Source organism: Onychomys torridus, chromosome 23, assembly GCF_903995425.1.
Source record: "Onychomys torridus chromosome 23, mOncTor1.1, whole genome shotgun sequence".
NCBI lineage: Eukaryota > Metazoa > Chordata > Mammalia > Rodentia > Cricetidae > Onychomys > Onychomys torridus.
Window position 1 is genome coordinate 18,341,015 of NC_050465.1, and position 14,875 is coordinate 18,355,889.

Consider the following 14,875-nt stretch of genomic DNA (forward strand, 5'->3'; position numbering starts at 1 on the left):
CTCCACAGGCACCTGCACACACATGGCACACACAGAGACACATAAATAAAACAGAAGTTAAAAAAGGTCATTTAATCCAGATGCCATGATGTTAAATACAATAAATCAAAGAAAATCTAAAAGTAAAATTTGGGCTAGTAACCACGTACTTTTAATATTAGTATTCTAAAGATAAATTAAACAATTTCTATTTACATCAAAGAGTAAGATTTCATAACTTCTCTTTCATTACTGAGATTTTCTACCGGTTAAGTCAATGTGCCAATATTCTCCTAATTATCTGAACATTTCCTTTCGTTCTTTTATTTATCTGCATTATCCTATTGTATCCATTGCTTACAAGGGTCCTTTTGAGTCTTTGCAGGGTCTATTTGGAGCCACTGAGAGTCAGTTTCTCCTACCTGCTTTCTTTCCCTCAGTCTGACTCACATTCTTTATACTCTCTACATATCTCAAAACTATTCAAAACTAAGTACTTCAGGTAATCCGGTAAAAGTAACAGGACCAGACTTTGAGCCTTTTTGTCTTCAACTTGTCTGCTCCTTCTGGAATCTCTGTTCTCTATAGTGCAGGAGTCTGGGCCGCTGCTGTCCTGTAGCATGGCTTCTGGGAAATCCCCGTGTCTGGACAGCTGTTTCAGTGTCTTGGAAAGTTTGTTCACCACTCTCTAACCTGCCTCTCCATCTGTGTATGTGCTAGCAATGGATGTTCAAGGCTCAGCCAAGGTTGTCTTTTGTTTCCTTATTTGAGACAGGGTCGGTCTCCAACCTGTAATCCTTTGGCCTCTGGCCCTAAGTGCGAGAATTCCTGGACTAATTAGCTTAGCCAGTTCCTCAATTCACCTTGAGCAGTCCTTTCCGCCAGCCCCTCGTACGGGCACAGTTTTAAAGGAAGTCAGGACGTGTGGAAAGCTTATGCCTGCATGCTTCTCTCACCTCCACGCTCTACCTGTCCATTTCTGGCCCCTTTCCCACTCCTGCAAGTGGAACTCCATCTTCAAGACAGCATGATGTGAGTTTCCCTTGGTGTGCATTTGGTTGTTTCCCACCAAATCCTCTGCCTTTAACTGGCAAATGGTTTCTACTTACTGTTCCAAACTAATTCAGACCTCTGGGTAAATCACAGCAGGAGCACTATCCTAGTCTTACTGACTCTGACAAGAGTTTCCTAAAAACAAATCCCTCCCATTACATTTGAAAGCCAAATAGTTGGGACAATTGGTTCTTCTTTGGAAAGGGTGCACTAAACTTGTCCTGTCCCTCTAATCACTCCAAGTTATATGGATAGTTTATGCTCATCCCCCTAACTTTACAGATGAGAAAATAAACATCCAAGGAGACTGAGTCATTTGTGTAGCCTTTTAAAGGGTTGGATGTTTTGTTTTTACATTTCATTTATTTGTGTGTGGGGTGAATACCCACAAGAATGTATGTATGCACACACACACACACACACACACACACACACACAAGGTATGTGTGTGCACATGCATAAGATATATGTGTGCACAAGTGTGTATATGTGTGTGTGTGAGAGAGAGAGAGATAGACAGACAGACAGACACAGACATGGGAGGTCAGAGGACAACTTGCAGGTGTCCTTTTTTTCCTTCTACCACGGGTCGCAAAAACTGAACTCAGATCATCACCAGCCTTCACCGGCTGAGCCTCTCAGTGGCCCTGACTCTATAGTTTTAAAGGACTGATCTATAGTGATATTTTATTTGTATTGAAATGTGACTTTATTTGTATGTTAATAAAGTTGCCCTGAGGTCAGAGCAAGCCAGAGCAGAAGCTGGGTGGTAGTGGTGCACGCCTTTAATCCCAGCACTTGGGAGGCAGAGCTAGGCAGGATCTCTGTGTGTTCAAGGATACAGCCAGCATGGCAGACACACGCCTTTAATCTCAACACCAACCATACAAGACCTGGAAGTCTGACAGACAGGCAGTGACGAGGAGGTCATGTGGCTGGGTTTACAACCAATGAGAAAACAGAACAGAAAGTCTATAAAAAAGACAGGACACAGAAGTAGGTCTCTTGCAGAGAGGAAAGACAGCAGAAGCAGTGAAGGGTAATGCTCTCAGCTATTGCTCTGACCTCTTGGTTTTTAACTCTGCAAGTGGCTCCGTGTTTCTTATTTAACAAGACGGTTACATCTACACTGATCTGCTGTTTGCATGCTCACAGTCTGGTACTTCTCCGCTGTTCTCTCTTATAAACGGCACTTTTGATCCACACAGCACTGACTAATTCATGGGGATCTAGGTTAGTTTTGCTTATCAATGTGAAAAGGAATGTAACAGGTGGGTGATTAAAACAGAGGATGCCTGGGAAGGTTGAGCAGTTTCTTTAGATTCCATTATGCTAACTCGAGGTGCTTCTTAATCAGTACCCAGAATGGCTTAAAGTTGTAAAGGCAACAAGTAGCAAAATCCAAGGCTAGTTTGACTAAAACAACCCAGTAACCAAAGCACTAACATAACAAGCTTAAGTACTTAACAAAAATGCTATTCCCAGAGCTGACCTTAGAAGAGCCAGGCTCTGCTCCTCACACTTCTAATAAAGACCACACTGCAGACCCACACTGTAAGAATTCAATGGCTTACAAGGTCTCCGCAGTAAGCAAACAACTTCCCCCATTCAGGAATGCCTTTCATAAACTCCCTGAGAGAGTATTCGAGTCTTCTTAACAGTATATTCAAAGAATGTGTATAGCTGAAAACACACTGGGATCCAACCCAGGGTCTGCCATTCACTAAAATGTCTTTGAATGGACATTTCTTCTCTATTTTTGTATTTATTAAGGGGTGGGAGCAACTAGAGGGTCTCAACCATCACTTCCTGTTCTTGAGTTACGTAATTACGATTTCCAGGAATGCTTACTATTTCAAGAAAGAAGTTCCATTTTTAGAGGACCAATTGTTACCAAAGGCTTCTAAACTGCCAAGCACATACTCTTCAACCCAGAATTCCACTTCCCTAATCCCTAGCCCTGAAGTTATTACCATGGGTGTATCAACAACCTCTGCATACATAGTTCTAGTAGCAAAAATAAAACGGGAAATATCTCTTAACAGAAGGCAATATAATACTATGGGATAGTAATTAGTGGTTTTTTGTTGTTGGTATTGTTTTGTTTTTCGAGACAGGGTTTCTGTGTAGCTTTGCGCCTTTCCTGAAACTAGCTTTGTAGACCAGCCTCGAACTCACAGAGATCTGCCTGGCTCTGCCTCCCGAGTGCTGGGATTAAAGTCGTGCACCACCAACGCCCAGCTTGCAATCAGTGGTTTTAAATGAAGGAAACAGTACAGGAAAAAAAAGACTTCCAAATCACATTAGCCACAATTACAGCACGTGGACAATTTGATGCCATGAGCATGGGGGGGGGGGGGGAGTTTAAGTGTACACAGCTCTTTCGGCAATGAAGGAAGTGTCCTACACAGCACAGTCCAGTAGAGGTGGCACTAAGGACATGTGACTATGGGTTTCTGAAATCTGACTCGGATCATTGAAAACCTGAATTTTAAGTTGTATTTAACTGTTGTAAATGTAAACACATTAGCTAGTGGCTAACACACTAGATGGTGTGGATCTAGAGGAAGAAGCTCAACTGTTAACAGTGGTTATTCCAGCTCTGGGAGACAAGATGAAATGGCCGGGTACAGCTAAAGCAAAGCCAACTCTGACTTGGTTGGCAATGCTGGAGCACTTCCAGGAAAGGCGCATTTAGCACTAAATTAAGAGAGTCCCAAGCAGCAGAGTTTGTGACTTTGCTCTACTTGGAAGAAACTGGGCAAGCATGGTGGCTTTTCCCCCAAAATTTCCTTTAAATCCTATTTCCTCCCTAAACTCTTCCCTTAACCTCCATTTTTTTAACAATTTACAAAGGAGGAAGAGGAGGAGGAGGAGATGAAAGAGGAGGAAGAAGAGGGAGAAGCAGCAGCAGCAATACAATGACTAACCCACTCTCAGGGAGATGGAATCTGTGCCTCTCCAGACATAACCTGCCTAACACAGGGAGGGGAAAAGTTGCCATGGCTTCCGGGGTTCCTCCCCAAAGCAAACACCTCAGGTCCTTACCAGAGTCAGAACACCTCCATCTTCCTGCGGCTCTAACTTATGTCAGCCATAACCTTCCCTTGGCGGCACAGCACACGCATGCACAATGAATCCCAACCCAGACTCTGATCGATCCCTCACTCACTCACTCCCTCATTCAGAACTACGACAGTGTATGTAGCGTGGACCTAGACCAATGAACAAGACATATGTATTCACAAAGCAGCTGTTTTACAAGTTCTACGTGGGTTGGCAGACTCTGAAAATCCCTCCAATTCATCCTGGCGCAACTCACTTCATGTGGAATACCACTAGGACCTGATGCTCAGACTGAGACTCTTTAGTCAAGCTTCTAGCACAAAGAACAGGAATCTATGTACCATGTCCAAATACTCCAACACAACAAGCAAGTCCTAAATGTCTCCAGGACCAAATTTTCAACAATTCTTGGGGGGGGGGGGGGATTCGAACATAGTTTCCCCTTTAGAGTTTCCCTTTATTGTGAGATACCGCCCCTTCTTTTTGACGTCTGCTACACTGGCATGGTAGGGTGCACCTGTAATCCCAGCACTCAAACTGCTGAAGCAGAGAAACAAGAATGTGGAGGCCAGCCTGAGCTGCACAGTGAGACTCTGTCACAAGCAACCAGAAGAGATAATAAACAGTGCCCTTTTCTTCGTGATATAAGGGCTTAGGCAAAATGAGCGAAGTGCCTAGTTGGTCTCAGTTTGCTTCCACAGGTCTGACATGTCAAATAAGACAGCTATGAAACTTCTACCAAATGTTTGCTGGCGCCCTATCTATCCATGTCATCCGGGGATTGAAAGGACGTGAGAAAGTTTCCTCTGCCCTCAAATGCATCCCCTGCACACACCTGCAGAACTGAACCATCAAAGCCTGACACAAGGAAAAGGTAAACTTGCCCGCTCTTTCGCTGTGTTGTTCACAAGAACATCGACGCCACGGTGAGAGAGACCCAAACACAGAAGCATAAATATACAAAAAGTCTCATCAAATACGGCACACTGCAAGGACAGGAATAATTGTAATTCGTGACAGTGACCTCAGTAACAATAAAAGTAGCCAAATTCTCCTGAAGGTTATTTCTGGCTAGCCTTATTTAAATAGCATCCACACTGAGAGAGGTGTGCTAACAAAGGCAGAAAACAAGGGGGGGGGGGGGGGGAGAAATTAATAACATAATACAAACTCTCCTATCACCGAGTTTGTCCTGACCAAACTGGAACTTTGACTTGGTAATTTAATGGGACATGAAGTTCCCACCAGGCACTTCAACACTGCACTCACTCAACCCCCAAGAAAAAAGGACTTCGGACATGTGGCAATAATCCGCGTTTGTATATGAAGGTAAAGACACAGGAAGGAAAACCAGCGTCCACAACAGGGTGGTTGGGCTGGCTTTGGTTCAAGTCAAGCTAGCCAAAACTCCCTAGTTCACGACCCAAGTGTGCCCTTTAGTTTATGGGTGTGACCTTGAACGAACCATTCAACCACTTCAAGCCCGACTGTTAGCTGCACAAGAGAATCAAAACTCCTCCTCTTCCAGGCTAACCAATCCATGTCATCTGCCCCCAAAACACTGAAATGTCCGTTCCTTTTTGCATACAGTACGCATTAACAGAACTTTATCTCAGCATCAACTGGAGGAATCAACTGGAGAGCTGCAGTCTAGCAACCTCGGATACAGTGACTGATCACCGTAAGCGCTTAACGGAAAGAAGTTACAGCCACTTCCGAGCAGCAGCTATCGAACTTGAAAACTTTCAAACACCAGGATGCCAAGTCAAGAGCCACTCTGTACACACTGCATCCACCCAGAAATCTAGTAGTTTCTACATCGGGGGCTGCTAATGCAAAACAGGAACCCCGAGTTGTAGAGAACAGGCATAAGCAAGACAAGGCATTTGGCAAACTCCCAACTTTTTTTCCCACTTCAAAGCCAGGCTCAAGGCTCAGGACCCACTGGCTTTCTAGTCTCCCCTTCCGGCGTCCCCCGGCTGTCAAGGAACCCCCCTCCTCCGCGCACAGGGGGAGGGGAGGGAGGGGAGAGAGGGAGGGAGAGCGCCCGTGCGAGCAAGCCTGGAGGGGGGGGGCGGGTTCGGGGACATCGAGCATCCCTGCGCCGCTCGCCCAGACCCACCTTAAGCAGGATGGACGGCGGCAGTTGGTTGATGTCTGGGATTTCGGGGGGCGGCTCCCTGTGACAGTCGCAGGGGGTTTCGGGGGCCCCCTGACAGTCCGCGTCGCCGCTTTCTGGCTGCTGCTGCTGCTGCTGCTGCGGCTGCTGCTGGGTGGACGAGGAGGGGGCGGCGCCCCCAGCTCGGACAGCATCCCCGGCGGCCTGGATCGGGGCACACTCGGAGGCGGGAGAGGCGGGCGCGGGGCAGAGCGGCGGCGGCGGCGGGGGCTGCTCCGGGGCCTGGCAGCAGCCGGCATCGGGCGGCCGCGGCGGCGAGGCACCTCCCCCCGCCGGCCCTCCTCCTCCTCCTCCCCCGCCGCCGCCGCCCCCGCCGCAGCCCCCGCCGCCGTCGCCGCCGCAGCGGGGCTGCTTGCAGGGGGTGCAGGCGGGGACCCCGGCCCCCTTCCGCTTGCAAACCATCTCGAGGACCGTAGGGGACTCGGCCTGCGGCGGCGGCGGCGGCGGCGGGGGCGGAGGCGGGGGCGGCGGCGGCCCCCGGAAGAGCTGCACGGCGGCCGGCGGTCCCAGGAAGCGCACGGGCCCCACGCTGGCCAGGAAGAGGCTCGGGCCCTGCTGCTCCCAGGCGGCGGCCGCGGCCAGCCCCAGCTCCTTGCAGCAGGACGCGGGCGACGAGGCCGAAGCGGCGGCGGCGGCGGCGGCTGCAGCGGCGGCCGAGGACAGCAGGAAACGGCGGGCAGCGGCGGCGCAGTCCTCGGCGGCCAGGGCCGCGTAGCGCCGCGCCAGGTGCTGCGAGGAGACGGCGGCGGCGGCGTAGGCCCCGTCCCGCGGCGGCGGCAGCGGCGGCAGCGGCGAGAGCGGCGGCTCCTCCTCTAGGCCGGCGGGGGCGGGCGCGCCGGGGCTGTGCACGATGAAGCAGAGCATGCAGGGCCCGCGGAAAAAGCAGTCCCGGCTCCGGGGCGCCGCCGCGGCTTGCGGGGACGCCTTGGCCGGAGTCCGGCGGGGCAGGCTAAGGAGAGGGCGCCGGCGGCGGCACCAGCTGCAGCAGCGAGGCCTCTTCTGGCTCGGGCGGTTACGCGGCTCCTTCGAGAGAAGGTGGCCCATATAGAAAGGCCCCCGAGGAGGGCGAGCGGGGACGGGGCGGGAGGGGAGGCCCGAGGGGCGGGCTCCGGCGGCGGCGGCAGGGCAGGCCGCTTGGCTGGCCGGGCCTCTGCCCGCCGCGGGGTCGCCCGCGCTGCGCACCCGGCACACGCGACGGCGGGGCGGGCGGGCGGGCGGGGGGACAGGGAGGGGGTGGGCGAGCGTCGGCTGCGGGCCGCCCGGGTGCCGGACGCGGGCTACATGCTTGGGTCTCCCGGGAGCCGGGAGAACGATGGGCGCGAGCTGCGGGGACGCGGAGGGAGGGAGGCAGGGAGGCGAGGCTGCCGGCTGGGCCAGCCGGTTCAGTCAGTCAAGTCAGTGCCGCGGCGGGGGCGACGCCGGCCCCGGCTCGGACCATGTTAACTGCGGCTCGGCCGGCGGCGGCGGCGGCGGCGGCGCGGCGCGCGCCCGCGACACGACTCGCCGCCGCCGCAGGAGCGCGCCGCCCGCTCCGGTGAGGGGGGCGGAGCCGGCCGCGGGGGCGCGCCCAGGGCGGGGGGGCGCGCGCGGGCGGGGGGTGGGAGAGTTCGCGCAGGCAGCGGGGGAGGACGGGGAGCCGGGCCCCTCGCGGCCGCGCGCGCGCGCGCGCGCCGAGGGTGCTCGGAGGCCTCGGGGTGCACGCCCCTCTCCGGAGGCGGGCGGGAGACGCTTCCGAGCCGGCTGTGTGACATCCGTTTCCACCACCGCCGCACTGGCGTCTGGAGGTGTAAGTTCAAGAGCTGCCATTGGCCAGGCGCGGCTTGGCTCTGCCCCTTCACTTCCCACCCCACCTTCAGCCCCAGGACTCGGCCACTGAGGCCGGTTGGGGAACCCAAGAGCCAGTTCTCCCGGAAAGGCGGTGGAGAGCCCGCCGGAGGGAGTGACAGATGCGCCGCCCTTGGGTGATGGGTGACAGTCCAGGGAGGACCCGTTAGTTGTGCGACACCACTGATGGTGCTCATTTGTCTGGGTACCTGTTGCACACTGCTGCCGCCTTTGCACACAGTTGCAAGGTGAGTGTGCACGTATGGGATTGCCCATGCACACTGCAAGGTAGTTTCTCAAACACTAGGAGTAATCAATCCAACATTCCAGGCTTCAGGATCAGTGTTACTGTTGACACCTTGGAAATCCCAGTCCACTGTCCACTCTGTTGAGGCCCGTGCGGTGCCCACACGTCAGGCTTTGGTGACCAAGATGGGAAAGTGAGCTTGCAGCTGACGCTTTAGAAATTTTAGTTACACTGATGCTGGCAGATACGGTAGTAACAGGTTCCCTGGTATGGAGCGGTTAGCTTTCACAAGGGAGACGGTAGGAATGGCTGTCTTAGTCTCTTCAGCTGCTATAACGATACTATAGACTGGTTAAATTATAAACAGTAGTTTATCTGCCTCTTGGTTCTGGGGGTGCTTTGGAAAGGGGAATAACGTCGGGCAGTGTCAGCTAAGTGGTGGGGCAGAAGACAATCCGTCGTCGTTTTTATGAGGAACCCATTCTTGTGGTGGCAATCCAATCCAGAGGACAGGACTCCAATGTCCTCATCAACTCTTAAAGGGCCCGACTCTTAATGTTTTTAATGGCAGATTTCAGTGTGAGTTTTGGAGGGGACTTTCAAACCACGGTACCGGTTCTAAAGCGGAGGAAAGTAAATGAAGAGGAAAAGGAAGAACGTCTTCCTTGTGACTGGAGGAAGGAGGAAAAGAAACCAAGTTTGGAAAGAAATAGGGTACATCCTGTTTGGCAGTTTCTACTTTCTGTTAAATGAAGGCCCACTGCCTACTGAAGAAGAGTAGTGGGTGTCTTTAAAAGCCACCAAGAAGAACGTTGGGCATGCGGCTCCACCCAGACATACCATCAGATTTTTGCTAACAGTGGTCTCTTTTTTCAGAAACCACCCTTTTAAATCTTCATATTCAGAAATCCCACTTCCAGGGCTTGATCATAATGAAATGGAATTTCAAGAAACAGATTTGTCAGAGAGATTCACATACCTGTTGCAATCGAATGTGCTGCCTAAACTCCTTTTTCCTCTAGATATTACCCATGTGGCCATAGTGGGTACGGGGGAGGAGGGGGAGTCTTCCAGGGCTCCAGACCTTCACAAGTGACAGGCAGAGTTAAGACCTTATAGATCCTTTGCCGTCTCCTCTTGGATATTCTTTGAACAAAAAAAGGCTGTTCTACAACTGTTGGAAAGTATGGCCCCCATCAGTTTCATGTGAGTCAAACTGACACATCAGTCCCACATCTTGTATTAGCCAAGAGAAATGAAACCCTATATCTACAAAGAGACTTGTACAAAAATGCTCATTGCAATTGTACTTAGGATAGCAAAATCCTCAAGAAGCCCAGATGTCCCTCAGTGGGAGAATGAGTAAGTTGGAACATTCATCCAGTGCAACACTACTCATGAATTAAAAATAAAATAGAATATGAATGAATCTCATAAATGTGTGTTGAATCAGATTGTGGAGTTAGAATACAAGAGTGTCTTCCTGATTTTAGCTGTTTTCTTTATAGAGAGCCTGGCACCATGCAGGCCCATCAGAGCTACATATGTACTCTTAACTCCAGATTCCTATTTTTAAAAATGAGTTGAGCAGATAAATCTGAGTTAGAAGTTTCTGAAATTTACAGTAGCTACTTTATTACAATTCCTGAGCCAGTCAGCAATGAACATACTGTCTTTGGTCTCCTGGTTGCTCTCTGCCTTCATGAGAAGTGACATCTATGTTGGACAGTTAAGAAATCTCTGTGCTCTCACCCCCTCCCTTCACCCACTTAGATCTTGAAAGGAAAAAGAAATTCCTCAGTTTAGCATTACCACTTAACTCTTCACTATACTGGAGCTCTCAGTCTAGGGGTTCACACCTGAAATCCCAGCACTGAGGAGGTCAAAGTTCAAGGCTTGCCTGGGCTACAGACATTTACAGGGAAGGAGTAAAGTTGGTCATTGTGGTTTGAATGATAAATGCCTCCCATAGTCTCAGACTTTGAATACTTGGACTCCAGCTGGTGCTGTTGGGGTAAGTTTAGGGGGTGGAAGCTTGATGGAAAGGTAGGGGGCAGGCTTTGAGGCTTCAGAACTTCACAACACTCCCAGTTTACACTCTGCTTCCAGCCTGTCCTTCAGAATGTAAGCCCTTAGCTTCCTGCTTCAGGGCCATGCCCACACTTTGCCCTCAAGGACTAATCCTGAGACTGTAAACCAAAACACACTCTTTGATGAGATGCATTGGTCATGGCGTTTTTTTATCAAAGCAATGGAGAAGTAACTAACAGTCACCGGAACTGCAGGAACTCGGTGCCCTAAAGAGTAACACAGGAAATAAAACCATGAGCAGAAGTTAATACATTGCAATTAGAGACCGTTTTGGCGGTTGAATATTAAGGAAAAACTAATAAACCCCATAACCCTGCATAAACAGAGACTAGACTGGTCCTTGCAGCTAACCCTTGGTTGTCCTGCCAGCATCTGGCCTGGTATTGTCAGCTAAATCACAGGTCTCTTGAGCATAAACAATCACCAGACATCAATAGCACATAGACCACTGTGGCCATAGTATAAACAGTGTAAGGAAAAAACCCACAATCATGTCTGAATACATCAAACACAAGAACATCCTCCATACTTACAGTGGGGAGGAGGGATGACTAGAGACACCTTTGTATTCTGTGTTGTAAAGGCACATTTGTACCTAATACTGTAGAAAGGAGTTTGCACATACATGCTTTTAATAGCTTTTTAGGCACTGCAAATGGCTTGTTCTGAGTTAATCCCTGCCCCCAGTCCAGAGACCTGTAGAGGAGTATAAGGTTGATATCCAAGACATATAAGATTGAGCATTTCAAGAAGTGCCTGGAGCCAGATGCCCATAAAATGAGAGAGGAACATGAAGGGTTGATGATGAGAGACAGACATCACAAAGTTCATAAATCAGCCAGGCAGTGGTGGCGCACGCCTTTAATCCCAGCACTAGGGAGGCAGAGCCCAGCAGATCTTAGTGAGTTCGAGGCCAGCCTGGTCAACCAAGCGAGATCCAGGAAAGGCGCAAAGCTACACAGAGAAACCCCTGTCTTGAAAAACCAAAAAAAAAAAGTTCATAAATCTGCGTCATGAGGGAAAAAACAAGATTCCTAAATGAAGGCTATGTGCCCATCCTCGGCAGCTCCCTGTGTAATCAGCTGGCTGGAGAGAAGATTCAGCAGTATTTCTTTTAAAGTAGTGGTCTGCTGCCCTATCAGGGGACTGGATCTCAACAAAGTGCAGCTTAAATGTTTAATTCCTAACCGCTCGTTGGCCTCTCTGGTGACAGACATAACAAATTCTACTATTTGGGTTTCTTAAACCACAGAGCCGAACCTGTCGCTGTTGTAAGTGACTCCTGTTTTCTGGCCACTTAGAATGACAGCTTTGATCTGTTCTTCACGTCTTCTGGATAACACACGTCAAAATATCCATTCCTAGAGCTCATCTGCTCTCCGAGATCCTCTGACGCCCTCAGAATAACCTGCAAAACCAGATTCCGTAGTCTTTCCTATGCTCTCTTAGTAAGAGTTGCTGCAGTATCTCATGTTCTGGTTGCCTATTTGCAACAAGACATTAATCTCAACTGCGTTTGACTGGGTATGTCTTTAGCTGGGGGTAATAGCACTTACGTCACCGTGTATCTAAAATCACTTCCTCTACTGTACTTATTACCCTGCCTTTTTTTTTTTTTTTTCCTTTTCTTTTTGATTCCTTGTCACATGTCTGTCTGGAAGTTTGGCAGTTGGTTTTCTAAGTTTGGTGTTTGTTTGTTCTTGGCCAATTCTGTCCCACTAGAATGTAAAGTACAACAGGAATTAAAAATGAGATTTATTTTTTTTTCAATTCTCAGAAGGTAATTTGGCAACTATGTAGAAGAAGTAGAGAATGAGAACAGGTAATTAGTAGGAAGACCAGCAAAGATTATTCAAGGGATCAGAGGAAAAGCTTTGAATGAAGAAAGGCATCCTGGGGACAATGAAGATGGGGTTGAGCAACATGTCTGATGTGGATTTTCAGGTATTTCTGAATTATTTCTTAATTGAGTGGAAGGAAGAAAATGATGGATAGGAAGGAAATGAACACCAAAATTACAACTTCCATGTTCCTGGCTTTCTTTCAGTGAAACTCAGTGTATTGAAATTTTTGCGAATGTGAGCAATATCCCAACCTAGGGTAGACTTCTTTTACAGCAGAGTAGGATGTGCACTGAAGTAAACTTCAGAGGAAACCACTTTGAAATTAAAGCCTTAAATTGGGCATGGTGACATGCACCTGTAATAGCAAGACTCTGTGTCAAAAGACAATAACAAATAGCCTTTCCTCCCTTGTCTAAAATATACTGACTTTTAAGTTCACATTTGCCTGTAAACTTACCCATGCATAAAAAGGCTTTTTAGTGCATGCAGTTGGGTAATGATTGTGATGCCCTGCTCAAACATCATATCAATGATACAAGAGCATATTTCATGTGTCATTAACCCTACCGATTGTGGTTGAGGGGATGGAGGGCTAGGGGGGCCCTTGGAGAAGGTAAAAGAAAATAGCTTTGGCATCTGGAACTCATGGAACACACCAGGTATCCTGAAATGTTAGAACAAATAGATTTTAAAAGAATTCTCTTTAGGAAGACAACCTTGTTGTTGGTTGTTTTTGCTATTTGTGGGGGGACTGCCACCCAGTTCCCAAATAAATCACACATGGAGACTTATTCTTAATTATAAATGCCCAGCCTTACCTTGGCTTGTTTCTAGCCAGCTTTTCTTAACTTTAAATTATCCCATCTACCTTTTGTCTCTGCGCTTTTTATCTTTCTCTATTCCTGTATACCTTTCTTCACTTCATACTCTGCAGCAGGCTGTGTGGCTGTGTGACTGGCCCCGATGTCCACCTCTCCTTGTTGTCTTGCTCTTTCTTCTTTTTCCCAGATTTCTCCTTCTGTTTATTCTCTTTGCCTGCCAGTCCTGACTATTTCTCTCTCCTGCCTCACTATTTGCTGTTCAGCTCTTCATTAGACCATCAGCTTCACAGAGTTAAACAAATGCAACATAAAAGAATGCAACACATCATTGCATCATTAAACAAATGTGCCACAGCATAAACAAATGTAACTCATCTTAAACTAACACTCTACAACACAACCTATTCTTGAGTTTGTTTCAGACACTACTGCCACCCAGACTGTTCTTCCTTCACCTATTTCTGGTCTCAGCCCAGATGTCCCTTTCACAGGACCTCCTCTTAGTTGCTCTGCTGAACTGCTCTGTAGAACTCCTTCACACCATCCCCTGCAGTTGTGGTTTCTGTTTTAGTTAATGAATTAAACCCTGCTTTGTTTACTTCAGAATAATCAGTGCCTATGATTGTTAATCGGCCAGATTTTAAAGGTTGCATATCTCCCATGAGTCTGATCTAACTAGGTGAACTACATAAAAAGAGATCCAGAAGTGAATCATGGTGAAGTTAGGGAGGTTCAAAGCAAGCTGCAGAGGCTTTCCTGTTGGCCTTGAAAGGATTGTGTGGCAAGAAACTGCAGGTGGCCTCTGGAGACAGATGAGCCTCTAGCTGACTGACCCCTGGAGCTCAGCCTGATAAAAAGCTGAACAGAGAACACAGCTGAACCCAGGGCAGGGCTCCTGACTAGCAGATCTACAAGCAGTACCCTGGTATTGCTTAAATCCCTTCGTCTCTAGGACTTGTTTTTTGCAGTAACAGAAAACATGTCCAAATAGTCCTGTGGAATCCAAAACATAGTTTTAATAGGAGAAAGCAAATAATTATCCTTTGTATAAAAGAAAACAACTAAGTAGGACTTAATATAAATGATTTATTGTTCTCCAAATGTTACATATGTTATTGGGATAATTAAGGCAAATGTGGAGGTTTATTGTACTTTATTTGCTCAAGATCCATATTGATCTTTTTCTTAAATGAAATAAAAACAACACAAAGATCTACTACTTCTGTTCCCTCGTCAGTGTCCAGCTAAGTCTTATCATTTTATTTTCTCATTTTCAAATGTTGCAAATTAATCTATCTAGGCTTCCCTAACCAACTTCATTCATTTTCTCCCAGAATTTAATAACATTTGGGTTTCTCATTACACAGCTTTTAGATTGCTAACAGTAACCCAAGGCCAGATAATTAAAACTATTTCAGTGACTCAAAAATAGCAAGCTATGCTTGAGTGGGGGAGAATTGCCCCCTCCCCCTCCCCACTCACCCATCAACCAACACCAAAGGCAGATAGGAGAGCTGGCCCTGAGGTCACAAGAGCAGGAGAGCCACCATCCCTGCCTTTCACCAGCTCCAGCACTTGGGAGAGCAGGCCCTGCACCTCACCTGGGCAACAAGAGAGCCAACCCTATTGGCAGAGTTATAAGTGAGCCAGCCCCAATGTTGTAATGTCATGAAGTAGTGTGGGAGGAAGAGAGATGCCCCCCTTACCCCTCACCCCTTACTGCCTGCAAAGGGGGGGGGGGAGCAGACCCTCTCCCTTACCAACTGCAGCA

General features: G+C 48.6%; 1 protein-coding gene across 1 annotated transcript in view; it reads right to left on the bottom strand.

Moving 5' to 3' along the window:
• The window catches only part of Fbxl17 (F-box and leucine rich repeat protein 17), a 458,141-nt gene extending 450,323 nt beyond the window's left edge, over positions 1 to 7,818 (bottom strand). The window contains exon 1 of the mRNA XM_036173142.1: positions 6,221 to 7,818. Within this exon, the coding sequence (XP_036029035.1) occupies positions 6,221 to 7,321 (1,101 nt within the window). The 5' untranslated portion in view covers positions 7,322 to 7,818. The remainder of the gene's footprint in view (positions 1 to 6,220) is intronic.
• Positions 7,819 to 14,875: the final 7,057 nt, after the last annotated feature.